General features: G+C 49.5%; 11 protein-coding genes across 11 annotated transcripts; 7 read left to right on the forward strand and 4 right to left on the reverse strand.

Moving 5' to 3' along the window:
- Nucleotides 1-129: 129 nt before the first annotated feature.
- An15g03240 (uncharacterized protein) lies at nt 130-1976 on the reverse strand (the record flags this gene model as incomplete). Its single annotated transcript, XM_001396825.1, has 2 exons — nt 130-1621; nt 1684-1976. The coding sequence occupies 2 exons, from the start codon at nt 1974-1976 to the stop codon at nt 130-132; spliced, it is 1785 nt and encodes a 594-aa protein (XP_001396862.1).
- A 461-nt stretch (nt 1977-2437) lies between these two features.
- An15g03250 (hypothetical protein) lies at nt 2438-2756 on the forward strand (the record flags this gene model as incomplete). The annotated part of the gene is made up of 2 exons (XM_059744584.1): nt 2438-2518; nt 2607-2756. 2 exons carry the CDS (start codon nt 2438-2440, stop codon nt 2754-2756), a joined length of 231 nt encoding a protein of 76 aa, XP_059602507.1.
- A 742-nt stretch (nt 2757-3498) lies between these two features.
- An15g03260 (uncharacterized protein) lies at nt 3499-4644 on the forward strand (the record flags this gene model as incomplete). Its single annotated transcript, XM_001396827.3, has 2 exons — nt 3499-3580; nt 3653-4644. The coding sequence occupies 2 exons, from the start codon at nt 3499-3501 to the stop codon at nt 4642-4644; spliced, it is 1074 nt and encodes a 357-aa protein (XP_001396864.3).
- A 274-nt stretch (nt 4645-4918) lies between these two features.
- An15g03270 (hypothetical protein) lies at nt 4919-5732 on the reverse strand (the record flags this gene model as incomplete). Its single annotated transcript, XM_059744585.1, has 3 exons — nt 4919-5093; nt 5256-5458; nt 5595-5732. The coding sequence occupies 3 exons, from the start codon at nt 5730-5732 to the stop codon at nt 4919-4921; spliced, it is 516 nt and encodes a 171-aa protein (XP_059602508.1).
- Nucleotides 5733-5949: 217 nt separating this feature from the next.
- An15g03280 (uncharacterized protein) lies at nt 5950-9049 on the forward strand (the record flags this gene model as incomplete). The annotated part of the gene is made up of 3 exons (XM_001396829.3): nt 5950-6792; nt 6851-7251; nt 7300-9049. The coding sequence occupies 3 exons, from the start codon at nt 5950-5952 to the stop codon at nt 9047-9049; spliced, it is 2994 nt and encodes a 997-aa protein (XP_001396866.3).
- A 669-nt stretch (nt 9050-9718) lies between these two features.
- Nucleotides 9719-10154, reverse strand: An15g03290 (hypothetical protein; the record flags this gene model as incomplete). Its single annotated transcript, XM_059744586.1, has 3 exons — nt 9719-9874; nt 9954-10003; nt 10094-10154. 3 exons carry the CDS (start codon nt 10152-10154, stop codon nt 9719-9721), a joined length of 267 nt encoding a protein of 88 aa, XP_059602509.1.
- Nucleotides 10155-11696: 1542 nt separating this feature from the next.
- An15g03300 (hypothetical protein) lies at nt 11697-12140 on the forward strand (the record flags this gene model as incomplete). Its single annotated transcript, XM_001396831.1, has 1 exon — nt 11697-12140. One exon carries the CDS (start codon nt 11697-11699, stop codon nt 12138-12140), a length of 444 nt encoding a protein of 147 aa, XP_001396868.1.
- Nucleotides 12141-14134: 1994 nt separating this feature from the next.
- On the forward strand, nt 14135-14559 carry An15g03310 (hypothetical protein; the record flags this gene model as incomplete). The annotated part of the gene is made up of 3 exons (XM_059744587.1): nt 14135-14192; nt 14260-14376; nt 14480-14559. The coding sequence occupies 3 exons, from the start codon at nt 14135-14137 to the stop codon at nt 14557-14559; spliced, it is 255 nt and encodes an 84-aa protein (XP_059602510.1).
- A 610-nt stretch (nt 14560-15169) lies between these two features.
- On the reverse strand, nt 15170-15622 carry An15g03320 (hypothetical protein; the record flags this gene model as incomplete). The annotated part of the gene is made up of 3 exons (XM_059744588.1): nt 15170-15248; nt 15320-15433; nt 15525-15622. 3 exons carry the CDS (start codon nt 15620-15622, stop codon nt 15170-15172), a joined length of 291 nt encoding a protein of 96 aa, XP_059602511.1.
- A 142-nt stretch (nt 15623-15764) lies between these two features.
- On the forward strand, nt 15765-17256 carry An15g03330 (uncharacterized protein; the record flags this gene model as incomplete). The annotated part of the gene is made up of 3 exons (XM_001396834.3): nt 15765-16200; nt 16258-16543; nt 16593-17256. The coding sequence occupies 3 exons, from the start codon at nt 15765-15767 to the stop codon at nt 17254-17256; spliced, it is 1386 nt and encodes a 461-aa protein (XP_001396871.3).
- Nucleotides 17257-17788: 532 nt separating this feature from the next.
- An15g03340 (uncharacterized protein) lies at nt 17789-18228 on the forward strand (the record flags this gene model as incomplete). The annotated part of the gene is made up of 2 exons (XM_001396835.1): nt 17789-18014; nt 18134-18228. The coding sequence occupies 2 exons, from the start codon at nt 17789-17791 to the stop codon at nt 18226-18228; spliced, it is 321 nt and encodes a 106-aa protein (XP_001396872.1).
- Between the last annotated feature and the right edge of the window lie 306 nt (nt 18229-18534).

Here is an 18534-nt window from a genome sequence, read left to right on the forward strand (position 1 = left end):
ATAATACATTTGATAGAAAGAAGGATGAAAGGAATAATAAAGTGAGCGGATCAGTCTAGCTTGCTTGCTTTTGTGTATCAAAACAGAAGACTATACGTTCTTGTTTTAAAAATCCCACTCAACTCGCTCTCACCGCGAATCCTCAGTCTCCATTGCTTCCTCGCGCTGCATAGCTAATCGTACCATGATATCTCGCGCTGCGGACTGTGCTTTGCGTTTCTCTCGTATATCGGGCTTGTGCACTCCGTTTGCGCCGCCATGCGAGTTTTCTTTGCCCGTGTGTAGTGGGGGCGTTGGCTGTTGCTGTTGTTGTCGCTGTTCAGTCTGGTCTGGTACGTCGTCCCCGTTCTGAAACCCATTCTGTGTTTGCTCTGGCTCCGAAGGACGTGTGTCGGCATTAGCTGCGGCGGATTGGCGCCGTGACGGGGGCCGAGACCTACTGCGCAGGCTTCGCGAGTGAGCGGGTCGGTTCTCTTTTGTAGTGCGGGTATCGCTGGGACTGGAATCGGTGAATTGGGTGTCTTTGTGCGTGTTGCCGTTTTGCTCGGTCAGTGCGATGGGGTTTGGGCTTTCATTGTTCGCGATGTTGGTGGGAATGTCTGGTTTAGCGGTTTGGCTGAATGATTTGCGCGAGGGTCGGCCGGGTCTGCGTCCAGTGGTTGGGGGTTTATCTGTTGATTGAGATAGGCGGGGACGTTTTACTATGGCTTCTCGGTGGGAGGTGGCGGAGTTGTTACTGTTGTCGTGGTGATGGTTGTCGTCAAGGTCGTTTCCGTGGTTGGGGGTTTGTTGCTGCTGCTGTTGTTGTCGTTGCGAGGGGTTGACTTCGATGTGGAGTTTGGGGGAGCCTGATGGTGTAGGCTCTTGGGTTGTTTTGTCTGTTGTGGACATGGATGTGGAGTCCTTCAGTGGAATTTTGACTGGAGGTAGGCTGGCATCTTCTAGCGAGAAGTCTGCGATGCTGTCTGAAGAGTCGTCGTCGAACGAATCTCTTATTGGGTGGGTGCGTCCGCTCGGAAATGAATCTGGCCAGGGCCGCTTCCGACTCCCCTGTAATAGGCCTGGACTTCGGACTTCTGCAAGGACTGTTGTGTCGGCGTATAACGGTGGCGGTGGCGGCGGTTGTACTTGTTTTAAGGTTTGTTCTTCCGCGTAGCGATTCTTCAACTTGAGTGCTTCGTTTTCGAGCTTCAGTCGTTCGATCTCATCGGCTTTGGATCTGAGTTCCTTCAACACTGTTGCAATCATCATGTCCTTGCTGGCGGGGGTGCCCATATCAGATGTGAATCGACCTGGGCCGTTCAATTCGATGCGCAGCGCGGTGAATGCGTTCTTCAACTCGGACATGGTATCGTGAAGGTTGCTGACAGAACTTGTGATGTGATCGAGGCTCAGCCCTTGGTGCTGGATCTGTTGTTCCATAGACATGTTGTAGGGGTCTAGCTCCGTCGATGTAGTGGGTACCAGGGCCCCGGCATGGACTGGGGTTCGGTCTTGTCGGGAGGGAGGAGTCGGACAGAGGATGCGTTCGAGCGATCCATCCTTGAATACGGGCTCTACTGTGCGCATGGTAACAATTTCCCGGAACGACACCTTCGATAGCTTCCAGAAGATATTGGGGCTGCTTCCGTGTTAGTCGAGAAACGTGAGACAGATGCCTTCCAGAATAATCCCCCCACTTACCCATTGTCTAGAGAGCAGAGCACGCCCAACTTCTGTTGACAGAGCTTACAGGAGATTTCCTGGAGGATCCGGCCTCGTAGGGTACTCAGCTCTGATGATTGCGGGATCTGCTTCTTCTCTGAGGAGATGGAAATGCGATGCAGCTCAACGCTCAGCCATCCAGCCACTATGGAGTAAGAATTCGAAAGTTTAGCCCACTCGTTCTCCAGCGCAGCCAGCGAACTCGAGCATCGCGAGCACTGGCAGAGGATTGCGGGGCGGGTAAGCCGAGACAGATCCATGGCGGTGGACATGACGGGGAGGCGCGTTGGAACTCAGGCCTTGAAAGAGCGTCTGGCCGTGAGCCCGCGTGAAGTTGCGAGATGGACCAAAGTCAGGGCGCAAACCTGCCCGCAAAAGTCCAGAGGGATCTCGACTGCTGACTCAGCCGTCAATGGAGACACGTTGGCGGGTCGACCATTCCCGATTAGGCTATCGATAAGGGCCGCACGCGTTTCACTGTCGTCATACCCGGCCCTCCGTGTTTCCCGTTCAGTGGCTGGGCCCGGCTTCCGTTCCCCTCCGTGTATGTATCTTTACGTATGTTACCGTGATGCTTCTCCTGATCAGCCCAACTAGATATAGCCTCAGCTACTTACTTCAATACCTATACACTTGGCATTGCTGTCAAGAATGCAGTCCATTGAGAATGATAGAATCTCTAAAAAAAAAAAAAAAAAAAAAAAGATCTCGATCGTGCAATAATTGTGTCACAATGCATGGCCTTCTGCTTTTTAATACTTGGTGTATGGAGGAGAGCACTGGCCTTTATCTTCCGTCACAGCCAGATATGCAGGTAAGACTTTTGACAGTCCTCCCAATTAAATTCCGTACTAAAAAGTCTGTTTAGTTTTAGTGTTGAACTAACTACTACCTAGATGCAGGCTTCCAGATATCTACAAACCAGCACACATGTCAATCTCTTGTTTCTGTTCCTCTCCTGCTCATTAGTTATCCTTGACCATGCCTTGGTCAGATCACAAGTCTGCTCGGATATCCCCCATCGGAGAAGTTTAATATCCAGAAGAGTATGAACTATAATTGTCTTCATCTGCAGAAAACAAGCCAGTAGCCTTGACATGCGGCTTTTTTGGCTAGCATTGTCTGGGTTCATATGATTCTTCTCAATGAGCGCGTAGTTATTCATCGCACCTCGGCTTAAATGGGAGGGAACCAGGTCTCACTATCATTCTTTGCCTGTATTGAAAATGTTGAAAGTGGGACATGGCTTCGTGGAGCTTTGTTTTAGAAAACTATAAAAGGTTAAGTGGAACTGTAAGGTTTACTTGGTGAAGTAGGTGTCGAAGGTGTTAAGATTAGCGGTCGATGTAAGCTGCTGAATCTGCTAGGTTTCATCTAAGTTCATAGTCCCAAACGCATCCTTTAAGCTGTGGTGGTGCTCAAGACTAGATAAGTCAATACTAGAGAAGAACGCTTCTACTTCAAAAATTGATCATGAGAGGAACTAGGCCGAATCGAGTATGAACCATGCACCGCCGGGGTCCATCTCATTGTCGAATCACAGCCCTCCGGAGAATCTCCTCATTGTTCCTATCGGTGATTAGTCACTTTTTGCTTCCCCTCGGAATGTCCCCCGCATGCCCGTAAGATTAATAGTTAATTCGTTGCCGCTGCCTACTTGCTTTTGCCTTAGCCCTGTTATCATTTCAGTTTTGAGGCTCGATGGGATCCTTGGCCCGCTATTCTCTTCGATCCTTGTTTCCTTTAAGACCCTCCTTCCCAGTCCCAAGATCCGCATACCGTTCCAGGATCGCCATGGCTAGCGTATCAACAGCTTCCAATGGGAGCAGACCCAGCACGTGGCAGGGCGCTGGGGCAGCTGAGTTTGACCTGAGAAGTGAGTATGACTCATAGCAGAAGAATGCTGCCATCGTGACGTCCGCTTTTGCTGAGAATCATGTGTCGTAAGGTGATACAATGACCAAGCCAACTCCGGCAATGCTCGAGGCTATCTGCCAGACCACACTTCTTGACGATGTCTTCGGTGAAGACCCAGTGACAAATGATCTTGAAGCTTATGTGGCAGAGCGTACTCAACATGAAAGCGCTCTCTTGGTCATGTCTGGCACAATGGGCAACCAGGTTGCCATCCGCACGCACCTGAAGGAACCGCCTTATTCTGTCTTGTGCGATCATCGGTCTCATATCATCTGTTACGAGGCTGGTGGAGTAAGCTCCCTCACGGGCGCTACGGTCATGCCCGTCACCCCGAAGAATGGTGTTCACCTTACTTTGGAGGATATAAAGAAACATGCGGTACTCAGCGATAACATCCACTACTGTCCTACGAAGCTCATCAGTCTTGAGAACACGTTGGATGGGATGGTTATGCCACTTTCTGAGGCTCGGCGTATCACTGAATGGGCCCATCAAAACAACATCAAGGTCCATCTGGATGGTGCGAGACTTTGGGAAGCAGTGGTGTCCGGTGCCGGTAGTTTGCCTGACTACACTACTTTGTTCGATAGCGTAAGCCTATGTTTCTCGAAGGGCTTAGGTGCCCCCATTGGAAGTATTATTGTTGGCTCGAACGAGTTCATCAAGAAAGCTCGATGGTTTCGCAAATCCATCGGTGGTGGTGTACGTCAAGCTGGAGTCATCTCTGCGGCGGCCCGCGTCGCGGTTGAGGAGACATTTGGACCAGACCCCAATGGACAGCAAGGGAAGCTTCTAGGGTCTCATCAGAGAGCAAAGAAGGTTGCCGATATGTGGACTAGCCGTGGAGGCAAGCTATCTCACCCGGTACAGACCAACATGGTGTGGTTGGACGTCGAGGGGTCGGGCTTGGGGCCTGATGACCTGGCTGAGATCGGACGTGAAAAGGGGTTGAAGCTTGGGGGTAGTCGCATTGTCGTCCACTACCGTAAGTATCCCTTTCCCATGCGAACTACTCTCTCCTAATCAATCTAACATGACTGCAGAGGTATCCGAAGAGTCCCTCTCTCGACTCGAGCAGGTGTTTGAGGCAGCTATGAACAAGAAAGCTTGAGCGTAGTACTGACTAAAGTAATCATACGGTAGTCGCTGAATAATAGCTCTAGTGGATATAGGATAGACCCGACCTGAATCACTAGGAAGTAAATCGATCTGAAGTCGAGTGTCACGCGTTGGATCCACGGATTCATTAGATGCGGTGTGTTCCGCCCGCCTATGCGCAAGGCGCACTCTTATTGGCTCAGGTGTGGCCGTCCGGGGTTCTGCCTTGTTGGTGCCTGGGGCTCTGCTGGACTTTCAAATTAAAGAGCTGCGGTTTACCACCCCAGCCTTGCTGCTGCATGTTTCTCGGACGACGACTCCTGTCGGACAGTCTCTCGTCTCGTCTCCGTCCCTGGCTCCACCTTTCATGCTCCCTCTATCGCATCTCCAGAGCCTGGCAATGCAGTAGATAGTTGGTGGAGACTTTGCTAGCTGTGTGAGTCTAACTTTCCGTTCTCTGTGCACTGTTGTTTGTTACATGGGCATCCTTGACTGATACCTGAACTTGCTATAGAAATACGCTTGGTGTCCCTCACAAAGCCCCTTCGACAAATTCCCCTTTCGCTCCTTGCTTCAATGGTCCAACACTACGAATTCCTGAGCAGTTTAGGTCCCAATCTGGTTGGCTTTCAAGCCTGGGGCTATCCATCACGACTGAGATACTTTTAAGACCTCGCTGCCTATCGCTGGAAGGCACACTGTATAAAGTTTTGTTTGGTACATTTACTGGCCCTCGTTCCTGCCAGATTATTATCGCATACACCAGGCCTTGGATAATTTGGGTGTGATATCGGGGTGCGCTCTCTTAAGGTTGCTGGAACATCGCGCGGGCTGGTGCTGTCGTTTGGTTGCTCGCCAGGTAAGGTCTTTCATACCTTCCTGCATCGCTGCAAGAATTGTTCAGACATACAAACGAACAATCTTAAAATCCTAGCAAGGCTTATACTTCCAATAGGTCTATGATATGGAGTCCTGTTGATCATCGCCTTGGTTACGCATAGTCCTATTCCCATTTCTCTACTCGCAACCCCTGCACATATACCCTTCAGTGTTTGTCTTGTCAAATAGTTTGCTCCTACTTTTTTTGCATTTTTTTTTTTTCTTTCTTTACAATATTCTTTCATTTCCCGGCAGTCGCACTGGTTTTGTCAGCCCTCGACGTCATCATCAATATCCGTGCAGATGGAGGCGACCCAGGAGTCCACCCAGCCATGCACGGACCCTCGCCGCATGGGCTACAACAATTCGGCCCTCCACGAGGATGATCTGACGGACATTGTTTGTATCTTACACCCAAATTCACCTGCAGCCCATGATGCTGTAGCCGCAACTGCGCGCCACGCCCCGCAGCACATCCTACAAAGGGATGCGCTAGAATATGAATGTTCAGATACCGCAGCTTTGGACTTCGCTCTTAGACTGTCATCAGATGTGCATGACGCAAACACGGGCTTTTGCTTCGGACGGAACAGGGCTCGCTGCGATCTTCTCATTGCTGATGCTAATTCGAAACGTATTTCGAACACGCACTTCCGCATCTATCTCACGCAAGATGGGATCATAATGCTGGAGGACACCTCCACCAATGGAACGATTGTAGACAACTGCCGTCTTCGCAAGATTCAACGTGAGAAGAGCCGCATGCTAGTCAATGGTTCCGTCATTCAGGTGCCGAATGGTGAGGGCCAGTCTTCGGAGGAAGTCAGATTTATCGTGCGCCTGCCATCCCGGGAAGGCTTTGTCATGCAGTACACCGAAAATATGCTTCGCTACTTCGAAAAGATTGAGACGCAAAGAGCAGGTGCGGCGCAGCCCAGAGCTCGTACAACCCCCGCGCCCGCTCTGCAGATCGCTTCACCAAATACGTACGGCATGCACTGGTCTGGCGGAGCAATCTACAACGTGACGGGGCAAATAGGCAAGGGAGCCTTTGCAACGGTCTACAAACTCGCTACAAAGCAGCATGGTTCTGTGTATGCAGCTAAAGAACTCGACAAGCGCCGCTGGATGAAAAATGGCATACTCGACAAGAAGGTTGACAATGAAATGAAGATTATGAAAGATCTGAAACACGTGAGTAATCACATCAAATAAAGTTGTGGACTTTCCTGTTAACATTAATACCTTTCAGCCCAATATCGTCCAATACGTCGACCATCACGAACACGACAGATGGATATACATCATCATGGAGTACGTTCCCGGTGGAGAGCTGTCCACATACTTGCAGTCGCATGGCAGGATCGCAGAGCCCCAGGTTAGGACTATGGCGCGACAAATCTTGCATGCACTCCACTATCTACATAAACGGAAGATCACGCATCGGGATATCAAGCCAGACAATATCTTGATCTCGTCTCTTGATCCCCTACGGGTGAAATTGTCGGACTTTGGTCTTTCAAAAGTAGTCCAGGAAGAGACTTTTCTGAGGACGTTCTGTGGAACTTTGCTGTACTGCGCCCCGGAAGTCTATCCCGAGTATGACACTTACCGGCGTGGTGAGGTTCGGAAACGGCGCAGGCTGGGTGATCCGTGAGTTCCTAATACCATATGCTCTGCCGAAACTGTACTGACCATTAGACCTCCAAAAACGTCCCCTTACGATCAATCCGTTGACATGTGGTCGCTTGGAGCCGTTCTATTTCACCTTCTTTCGGGAGTCCCTCCTTTCGCTCCTCGAGGAGATGATCGTGGTGCTCAGATGCTGCGAATCATCATGACTGAGGATGCCGATTATAGTGAACTTCGCAAGGCAGGCGTCTCTGAGGATGGGATAGACTTGGTCGCTCGACTCCTGAATCGTGACCCCCAGTCTCGCCCGAACGAACGAGAATGTTTTAGGCACCCGTGGATTGCAGGAGTTGCGGACATTGACGAATATGATGACGAGGACTTGTTTTTGGGTGTCCCAGATGAGCTTTCTGATATAGGCGAGGATGTCGAGGACGAAATAGACGCCTCCCAACTGTCTTTGAATGATAAGCCGGCAGCAGAAGTCGCGGCTGAGGAGGAGGACGAACTGGCCCAGGCCAAGAAAATCAAGCTTGAATATCCTCCGGAGGAAATTCGTTATCCGTCGCTCCCCAGTCTCGACAGTTTCCAGGCTGTTCAACCAATTTCCCAGTCAACTCCTAAACGACTTTTTGGTGAGATTACGCCATCGATACTACGAAGTTCTCACGCGTTGGGCGACAAAATTGATGCATTTGAGGGGGACGACTTTGGCCTCCATGACTTCGTTTCTTCCACTGGTGAGTCGATTATCAGCGACGGCAACAGCCTGAACTCCATCCTCTCCCTGCCGGAAAACCCCGTCGCCGGGTCTGCACCTAGCTTAATGGGAGCTGAGAACCTTGTTGGGCAGCTGAACATGAACTCGTCGCACCCTGGCTTGAACAACATTCCCCGTCACGTCGAGGCGCCGGGGCCGCAAACTAGCATGGCCGCGGAAGTCCCGAAGGACAAGGCCCCAGAAGTACCCCCGCAGACCACTATCGATGATGAAACCCCCAAGGCTTCAAAATTTAGCCGGCGGATTGAGCTCCCTATACCTGATACTGCCAGTGAGCGTTCGAGTCCTGAAGCGACAACGGGGAAGACCAACGACAGGTGTGCTGAGCCCGAAGCTGCCCCTGAAGAGGTCTTCGACATTGAGTTGGCGAATACTATCGATGCCAAAACCGGACTGCGACTTCCTGACTTGCCGAAAAGGGAAGACAATCAGCCTTCCCCACAGCCTGCATCCGACCAGACACCAAGCCCAATCCTCAATATCGCGGCGCAGCCTAGCAAAACATGCCCCCTCCTTGGAAAGCTGACCACTCTCCCAGGGTCCATCTTTGAGCTCACAATTCCGTTGGAAGCTCGGATGACATCCTGGGGCCGCGGCCCCCAAGCAACCATATGCTATCCCGAGCCGATGGATACGCGGATACCTGCGTATGCATTGGAGGTTACCTTCTGGGCTCCAGCCATCGAAACCAAAATTGCCGCTGGACACGATTGGATGACTGTCCCCGGCGTGATGGCTATTCTCTCAACCAAAACCCGAAAATGTATCTGGGTCAATGGAACTGAGCTGCGACGCGGGCCCGAGAACGACAATGGTGGGGAGGGCTTCCATTTCGGTAAACTGTATACCGGCGATGTCATTACCGTCTATCAGCATCGGAACAAGTTTTTAAAGTTCGCGTGCGAATTCTACCATGGAGACAGTGCGCGCTCGCGTCCCGATGAGGAGAAAGGCTTCACCGTGCGCAAAGTCCTGATGCCCAAGGAGAAGGCTGCCAACCGACAACCTATGCGGAAAACACCGCATGGGAAGAAGTAGGCGTCGATATGGTGGCAGTCGGTTCGCTGACTCAGTTGAAAGTGGCTATGAGGTATGGTGTAAGGTCCCTGGTGTGGAATGGAGTTGTATGTATCTCTTATGTATGGGTTGCATCTTCGTTTGGTCTTGGGGGTACAAATGGGGTGGCTCAGTAATGATTTTGGCGTTGGTTGCATATACCTAATGATCTGGATAAGGTAGGGGCAAGAGGAGGACAAAAAAAGGAAAAAAGGCTACTCTCGTCAATGCATGTACGATCATCAATTGCATGGATATTTATCAATGAATACCAACAACAATTTTCTACTCGTTCACCTAGCATACGTCTGAGACAAACCATTAGAATATATAGAATATATGAAGTGACAAATTGCCATTGTCCATCCCAGTCCCGTCTGATACCTTGGTTTAATAGTATCGCCTTGTGCAGAGGACTACTTGGAGTAAATAACGAGCTGTTGCTACGTGGCTGGTATTAGATAGCACCCCCGTCATGAGTTGTTCACGCCTCAGGGTACATACTAAGAATCTGATTATTGGGTATTTCGACGATCTTAGAGCTCTGATTAAAAAGAGAAATTATTTGTATCTGAGACATGACTTTGTTGTCTACATTCAAACTCAGTCAGGCTAGAATATTCTCTATTCTAGTTAATCTGCTCTCTATCCCTAAGGAGACACAATAGCGAAATACAATCTACCCTTGCGACTCATCCTTCTGTCCTTAAGCATAGGCCACTGCGTATCATGGTCATGGACAACCGCCAGGAATAGCAATCCCAGGGGGGTCGCACGAGTTATGTTTGCCCTCGAAGTAACAGCCACCTGACATAGAATGGAGATCAGTTAAGCCGAGTTTCCCAGAGGTGGTAGAGTAAAGATCCAGAGATGTGAAAAGACACACCATTTCCTTGACAATAACAGTAGTTGCCAATGTCATTATCAGGATCTGCTCTATAAGAAACTTAGCATTAACTTCGAAATAAATAAGATGTCTGAAATGAAGACAGAAGGGCACCTACTGGTTATAACAAGGTCCAATACCCTTAGCCACGGCAACTCCCATGAATAGAAGGGCAACGATGGCGTTCATCCAGAGTCTCATTTTGCACTTGATTTCTACGGATTCGTATGTAAGGGATTGTTTTGCACGAGAATATTTTGGAAGTGAAATGCCCTCGTCAGATGCACTGATAGCCCAGATTTATATGAAAACCGCCATTCAGGAATGTTGTTTGGGTCGGAGTTTACTAAGGACTGCCAGTACTTAGGCAATACTAATGGTCACAGTCTATCGACTTCTTTCTGCATTACAGACGAGGCGATTAACGAATATGCCTCACCTCGGTAGATACCATGGCCTGATATCAGGACTCCGTCGCTGACATCGGATAACGCGGTAACTGAGTCACCAGTTGATATCCTTGTTGAACACCAGCCTGAATCTATTCAATGCAACGCTGACTGCAGTAACACGTATTGAGCTTATGCCTAGTGCTTACACGCAGGTATTGTGCCAGGGGCCCTATGACCCCACTGGCCATCTTGGGTGGGTCAATACTTGCCCTGTGGTGACCGGATCTACCGCTAACCTGACGAAGAAGTCATTGCGAGTGGTTGCCGCGAGATGCGAAAAGTGAGCAAGATAACCAGACAGTTCAATTCTTGACGAAGAATAGTTAATAGTTCAATGTGTAGAGGTCAAGTCTACTTGTTGCGTATGGGTTGGGGCTAATTAGAGCGGACGATTCGAGGCAATAACTATGTATGAACGAAGGCCTCAAGTGACGATGTATATCTGTTCTTCCTATCCATTGAAGTGGCGCCTGATACTGTTCCAATCGTAAGGCAGTGATTAGACTGGAGCATATGACTCTGAGTGATATACCGTATACTAGCCCCGCCTTTTGTCTTCCTGTCAGGCGTTCCCGACCCCGGTTGCTCTCAAGAGTATCATTCTGCTTTGAATATCTGTCTGAGTGGGACAATCGTTCATGATGCATAGTTTCTTAGCAACTAGTTCTTTACATGTTAATGAGGCAATTATATGATAGGTCTACACTTGATAGACGATCCTCGTCATTTCTATAAGCCGACCATCAGTTTGTGGTTCCACCGCCTGTTTGTTTGCCTTAGCACGTTAGCTCACCCATCTCTAACAGAGTGGATACCCAGTACTTTGGTAGATGTTGATGTGGGTTTGGAATGTAATGATCCCGTGATGGAAATTGAGTTTGCTCTCATTAGTGCACACACATGAATAATGCTTGCAACTACTCGCTCCGCACCGGCATTACCGTTTGTTCCTAGATTCGGGCCGGGAATAGTCACCTACTGTGGGACTTGACACAGAACATGGGATATAGTTAAGGAGAATCAATACATGGTATTACATAGATATAACTTTTGCGAAAGCCAAGTGGTCATGCTCCGTAAGGTACAAATACTACCAGTAAATTACTGTAAGCGTTGTGCTACTAGTTAGTGCAAGGGTATTTCAGCGGATACATAAAGCCAACGCTACCACCTCCGTTCTCATATTACATCGTCTCTTGTGTGCCACTGATCTTCATTCATTATTTCGCCAGCCTGTCCAACTCGGAACTTGGTTCAGCCCAATCCCTACATATTATAAAGCGGCCAAAATATGTCAGTTGGCGCAGATCAGGAAACTCCCCTGTCTGGTACTGCAAGCCAAACTCCCTCCTTTGCTCTCAACGCGACATCGGATACAGATGAGTCTCACGCCGTCGACCCCTCAAGCCTGACTACCTACGAGAAGAGACTTTACGACTTCTTATGCTCTCAAGAATGGACTGATACACAGTGTTCTTGTTTCATCGCTCATATCGAGCAGATGAAAGAAGCCCTCTCGCACCATTTCTACTCGCAAGGTTGGAATACCGTTCAAGTGCAGCGTCTCCACGAGGAATGTGAGATGGAATTTCCAGAGCATTTCCCAGCTCCTAGAGGTGATGCCGAGCAACAAGATCTGCAGATGCAGCTGAGATTCGTCGAAGAAATGAATCGTCGAAGGGCGATTGGCGAGCGCATGTGCCCTTCAATAGGCACTATGGACGGGGGAGATTGATGAGAGAAGGACTTGAGTGGAATCCGCTTAGAGCTTTGGGATCCGTATGTCCATCTATCTTTGCTCAGTCCGCGTGTATGTGGTTCTTTTGCTGACTTCGTCGAGTCAGAAATGCAGAGTAATTGAGGCGCGATATGCCAATTACATCAATATTCAAGGCTTACCACAAAGCTTGATGCTTAGAATCACCTTCCGCATCAGATCAGTTCTCATTATTCTTCCATTCTTATTTAGACATGTAGCCCGTAATTTTTCAATCGTTCCATACCGCTAAGGTCCGGAATACTGGTGTCCTAGCGCTCTAATTCGTTACGGTGAGTTTCTAGTGCGAGAGTTGCCATAAGTGCGGCTTCTCTAACTGCTACTATGATCTATCTAGAAGCTTCAGGGGACCGCTCTGTCAATTTGCCGCTTCTGTGGTGCGGGTACCACATCTAAACAGTGCAAAGGCATCTGTTTCAGCCCGTATATCTTTAGACAGCTGGCGTTGGATTTCTCGCATTGGCTGCTCCCGGTCGTACTTCGTTTGGATCTGAGAAAGGGGCTTTTCTGGTACTCGTTGTCAGGCACCTGCTATCTCTTAGTTTAGGTTCTTGTATAGAGTATATCTTTTCGTTCCTCTATCCCGAGTCCAACACCTCTTCGCCATCAACCCTGTCTAATGCGCGGTCTGCGAAAAGAAGGCTCAGAAGATATACATGCAAGCTAAGAACAAGAAAAAGGTCGAAAATAAATTCGGGGAGTATATGTATATTTCTGAGATACTGGTCAGACCGAGCATGCTACGCGGTCGATAATTTGGGTTAGTATTTTCAAGACCCAGCCACTAAGTAACTTAAGTAAGTCCTTCGTGAATTCAAAGATGAATCAAATAATCATGCAACGTGGCTCACCCTGAGGATCGCAGAGTAAGCTATTCTAAAGATGTCAATATCTAAGATCTAAGATGGTCAAATTACGATTTGTAGTGAGACCGGCAAGCTGCAAGAATAGTCTCATTCCCATACAATGGCGACTGTGCCCGAATTTCTTCTTAGTAGCAGTGATAGTGGTCTCTATAACCTTCGCTCAGGAGGCTTAACCCGTCTTTGGGAGAAAACTTGTGCTTCTTGGCTAACTCTCGGATCACTACACAGGTGGCATGGATTGACTATATAGTTGATTACGCACGATATCATAGTGGCTACCGGCGTAAAGCCATGCGGCAATGGAAGGATCACACATACTTCATGTATTGAGTGGTTTATTCATGTCCCAATCTCACTAGAAGTTTGACTATTGTAGACTAGTCTGAATACTCTCATAGAAAGAATTCACCGGAAAGAGTGAACCATTCTTGAAGTGTACCTTATTGGAACTACTTTTTGCTTGACCCGGTCAAGGAGAGCGGTGGTACTTCTGGGGCAGCCTTCTTAGATATTTAATGTCTCGTCGATGTTTGCTAGTTGCTGGATATAGTACTCCAGTGGATGTTCGTTGTCTTTGAAGAGCAAGTCCGCGTCACTGGCATCCTGTATTTGGACATCTTCATCCTCGGAGTCTGTAATATTAGTATCGTGTCATTTATTCTCAGTACTTTGTCTATCAGAACAATTACTGTTCTTGGATAACTGGTAGTCTGCATCTAAAGAACAGTAAGCCATAAGATGAGATTACGTCAAAATAAAGAACAAAAAACTGTTGATACTCCGAACTGAAGGATTACTTATTATCCTAACGGGTCTGAGCATAGATGGAATGTCTCTATCCAAAGTCTAATTGTTGTTTGCAGAGTACAGCTATTATGGCACGAAAGAGAAATCGAGCTTCTGCATAGAGAGCATTAATTTATAATGAGACCTTGGGAAAAAAGCATTTCAGCACCCTTGTCAAGCAGCAGTGCGGTGGACAATATGCTCTAGCAAAGTATAGCTGAAGGTTAGAAATCGTGACTGACAGCCGAGTTGCTGTCAGATGAGCGGAGCCCACTACACATGATACTGGTGCATGGGTGCATGGACAAGAGTCTGCGTCAGTGGTTAGAATACTGGCAAATTGACAGCCAAAAACAGCGTCACTCCCGGCCATTGAAGTTCTCAATATACATATAACGATATACAGTAATTTCTATGATATGTAGGAGCTACTTGCGAAGAGAGACTAGCAGCGACCCTCATAGGGTCTGGACTTGACTGGGTCCGTGAAGCCTTTACCTCTTGGCGACAATACGAAGGCCAGTTCCCTGGTTCGCAAGGTGGTACCTATTCACCTTGAATAAGCGACGCCGGAAGCAGACAGATCCAAGGAACACATCAAGTTATTTGGATACTGTCAATGATCACGAATCATGAGCTCGTGAGGTTTCCCAATGCGTCGAAAAGCCACGATGGAAGCAGGGCAACACCACCACCACCTCACCACATGTGACCCTGACCGCTAAAGTGAAAGACGGAGTGGGTCTCACTCTCTTTCCATGTGGATCTTGGAGATTAGTTTCTTTCTGCTAGTCAAGTCGGTCTTTCTCTTGTCTCTCGGGTTTCTAGCAGTTCTTCCATCTTCTCCGAACTGGAACATAGCTCGAATGTGTCCCACCGCACTGCTTCTTTGTCGCATTGGGGGGGTCTGACAGATGTGAGACAACCGTCTCGAGCCAGCGTGTCCAACTCACTACTACTTGCTTGCAAAGTAACCTTCGAAATGAGCAGCTCCTCTTCCCAACAAATTGCCAGGCTCCAACCGTTCGTTTCGGCGTCTGCGCGAGAAGCTCAAGCGAGGGGCGGGGCTGTTTCTAGGATTTAATTAAATTAATCTGCTTTTTGCAGTTTAATCTCCTTCTTCCCCACCACCAACGAATGATGCTCTGTCGGAGCACCTCATCCTCACTCACTCTCTCTCTCTCTCTCACACAAGGTGACAGACGATGTCCGACTCATTGGGTGGTCATCCTGATAGCCATGGCTTGGATTCTTTCCATGGTCCTCGCGCGGAATGTCTTACTTGACGATAAGGGGAGGGAGAGGAGAGGAGGTAGTAGCGCCCTCATCGCTGCCTCATGGGTGTTGTTGACCCTTGGATCCATTCCTTCCATTCTTCACCAGTTCTCCGGGGCCCCCTAGCGCGCCCTTGGAACTGTACCGTTAACCTGACAAGTGGCCCTCAAAGGAAGGGAAAAAAAAGCTCCCAAACGAAAGCGGACAGACCCGTTCGCGGATGGGTTTTCTGTTCCTGGATTATTGTTTCGGCCTTTTTGGCGACTTGGTGATCCAGTTTTTATCAACGACCATGTCATGCTATTCCTCTTCCGTCGTTTCGAGCTGGTGACTCCTGAACCGAAGAGTAATTTTACTTTAATTTCTAGCTCTCTTTTAATTTTCTGGGTCGATAGCGATCTGTTACTTCACTAACGTATCTCCTACACCTCCGCTCCAAAACCTCGTCCTTTTTTTCCATCCTGCTGCGCTCCTGTTCCCCAAGTTGCGGGCGCCCGTTTCAAAGAAAGACATCTCCCATTGACCTCCTCCACAGCGGCCCTCTGCCGAGCACGAACTCCCCAATCACGCCCGCCTGTGGCTGCTCCGCGGGCCGTTGTGCTCGCCCGCCATTGCCCTTCCTGCCGGCATCCCTGTCGGTTCCGACTCCCCGCTCATGTCCTTGTCGCGATCGCCCTCTCCCCACCCCGCGGGAGCAGGATGGTCTAGTCCTGGACTCACTTCGCCCAGTGGCTCTACCACGCCTCACAATGGCTTCCTGTCGCCAAATCCCATAGGCGCCAGCGGCATCTCCTGGGCCGCCGCCAAAGCGAAGAGCGACGAGGTACGAGGCTACCCGTCCTTTTCGACGAAGAACAGCGGATTCTTCTCGCGCTCAAGACGCCAGCTCTCCGCCACTTTGCCGCGCTTTCGTCTGGGCTCGGGGTCTCCGAATGGTTATGTCGATAAGGATGAGTTTGGCCGGGGGCGGCCTCTCTCCCCAGCTACGGGCTGGCGCTTGGGGTTTGGCAGGTCGGTTCTGCGGCGCAGACGATCGCGCTTGCTCGTGGCGCTGATCTTTCTTTTGCTGGGCTATATGTTTTTTGGGGCGTGTAAGTGAATCGCATACCAATGGGAAGAAAGCCTGCAGGTAGCTGACCTTGTTACAGCTCTTCTCCAGAAGTATCGGCGCTCTCCGCTAGGCGGTGGGCGCAAATTCGTGATCATACTGGAATCTAACATAGAAGGCGGCGTGATGGAGTGGAAGGGAGCGCGCGAATGGGCGATCGAGCGCAACAGCATATGGAACAAGAAGAATTATGTGGAACGATGGGGCTACGAGTTGGAAACCGTCAACATGTTGGCGAAGAAGCGGTATTCACACGAATGGCGCGAGAGCTGGGAGAAGGTGGACCTTATCCGGGAGACGATGCGAAAGCATCCCGATGCTGAATGGTATGCTTGCCGTATTTGATTCCGTGAGCGTCACTGACATCTTGTGCAGGTTTTGGTGGCTGGACCTTAGCACTTGGATCATGGAATACTCCTACTCGTTACAGGACCATATATTCGACCGCTTGGATGAAATCATTTACCGGGACATCAATGTCTATAACCCATTGAACATCAGCCACCCGCCGGACGACGCTTATCTGGACGAGGTGTCTCGTTCGCCAAACGGAGACGGGGACCCATCATCGGTACATATGCTATTGTCGCAGGACTGTGGGGGCTTCAACCTCGGCTCTTTCTTCATCCGGCGCTCCCTCTGGGCCGACCGCCTGCTGGACGCGTGGTGGGACCCAGTCATGTACGAACAGAAACATATGGAGTGGGAGCATAAAGAGCAGGATGCGATGGAATACCTCTATGCGACGCAGCCGTGGGTTCGCAGCCACGTTGGCTTCCTCCCTCAACGCTATATCAACTCGTATCCCCAGGGGGCATGTGGGGACGAGAATGACCCGAATGTCCACTACCAGGAAGATGAAAGAGACTTCCTGGTCAACATGGCTGGGTGTCAGTATGGACGCGACTGCTGGGGCGAGATGTACCAGTACCGTGAAATCAGCAAGCAGCTGAACCTGACATGGTGGGAGCGGATGAAGGACAAGTTGAACGGCCTTTACGAGAAGCTTTTCCCGGGCGAGGAACAGCAAGTTGAATGAATAAGTCCGTTGCTGGGATACGGCATGTTGCTTCACTTTGATGTTTACTGCAGATGATGATTGGTCTGAGACATGACCATGTAAAATGCGGACTAATAACGACCTGGTTGACGGCGTATGGGATGGATTCTACGTTTTTGGCTGATTTGCTATTTTTGGCGAGGCGTTTGGTGTTAGCGGTAGCTATCTAGACTTCAAGTAGCTCATCTACTACCTCTTTATCTGTGCTCTGCAATAATCAAAAGACTTACGAACTAAGTATTATACAATTGTAGTTGCACAACTAACCACTCATAACCCGCTTAGTAATTATCCACAGCCCCACGTGACACAATGAACTTAGCACACCCGACCGCCCACACCCCCCAACCAATCAAACCACCGCAATTGCATCTGCTACTCTCGCGACCTCCGGAATTGAACTTGATACACTGACTGACCTCTCTACGTACGTACTCTCCCTCCGGTCCCTCCTCCAACCTACACACCGAACCTCCTCCCCCCGAAGGCAACAACCAAGGGAACACCGAAAATGCCGACCCCCGAATCCGCCTCCTTCCTGGCCAAGAAGCCCACCGTGCCGCCGACCTACGACGGCGTCGACTTCGAAGACAACGTCGCTGTCCACAACGCCCGCGACGCCATTATCCGTGAACAATGGGTCCGCAGTATGATGTCTCGACTGGTCGGGGAGGAATTGGGAAAGTGTTATGCGCGTGAGGGCGTTAATCATTTGGAGAAGTGTGGGGTTTTGAGGGGTGAGTTTATACCTGTTCTTTCTTTCTTTCTATCCCGGGAGCCCTTTTGGGGATGGTGTGGGCTAGCGAAGATAGAGTGAGAATTATGGCTAATATGTGTCTCTCTTTTCGGTGTGTAGAGAAGTACTTCGAGTTGCTGGGCGAGCGCAAGATCAAGGGTTACTTGTTCCAGGAGAAGAACTACTTTGCTGGGGAGGGAAACAAGTCTGCTTAGATTTTGCTCGGTGGATTGAATTGAAATTGGGTTTGCAGGGTTTCTGTGTTATGTTATGTGATATACAATATATGCATTGTGGTTTCTTTTCCTACTTCTTTTTCTTTTTCTTCTGGGTTTGGTTTGTGGGGAGTTAGAGGGTGTGGGTGCTGGTTTTAACCAGTCCGGGCTGTGAGTGTATGATATGCTTTGAGCTGGGCTGGATTTGGCTCTGCCGTGGTTTATATACTGGGTTGTGAGGTGCGAGTGAGGGGTCGAGTGTCTGTATTGATACTGCGTATGTGGAGTAAGCATTATGGGATGGTA

Source organism: Aspergillus niger (genome assembly GCF_000002855.4).
Source record: "Aspergillus niger supercontig An15".
In the NCBI taxonomy this organism is placed as follows: Eukaryota; Fungi; Ascomycota; class Eurotiomycetes; order Eurotiales; family Aspergillaceae; genus Aspergillus; species Aspergillus niger.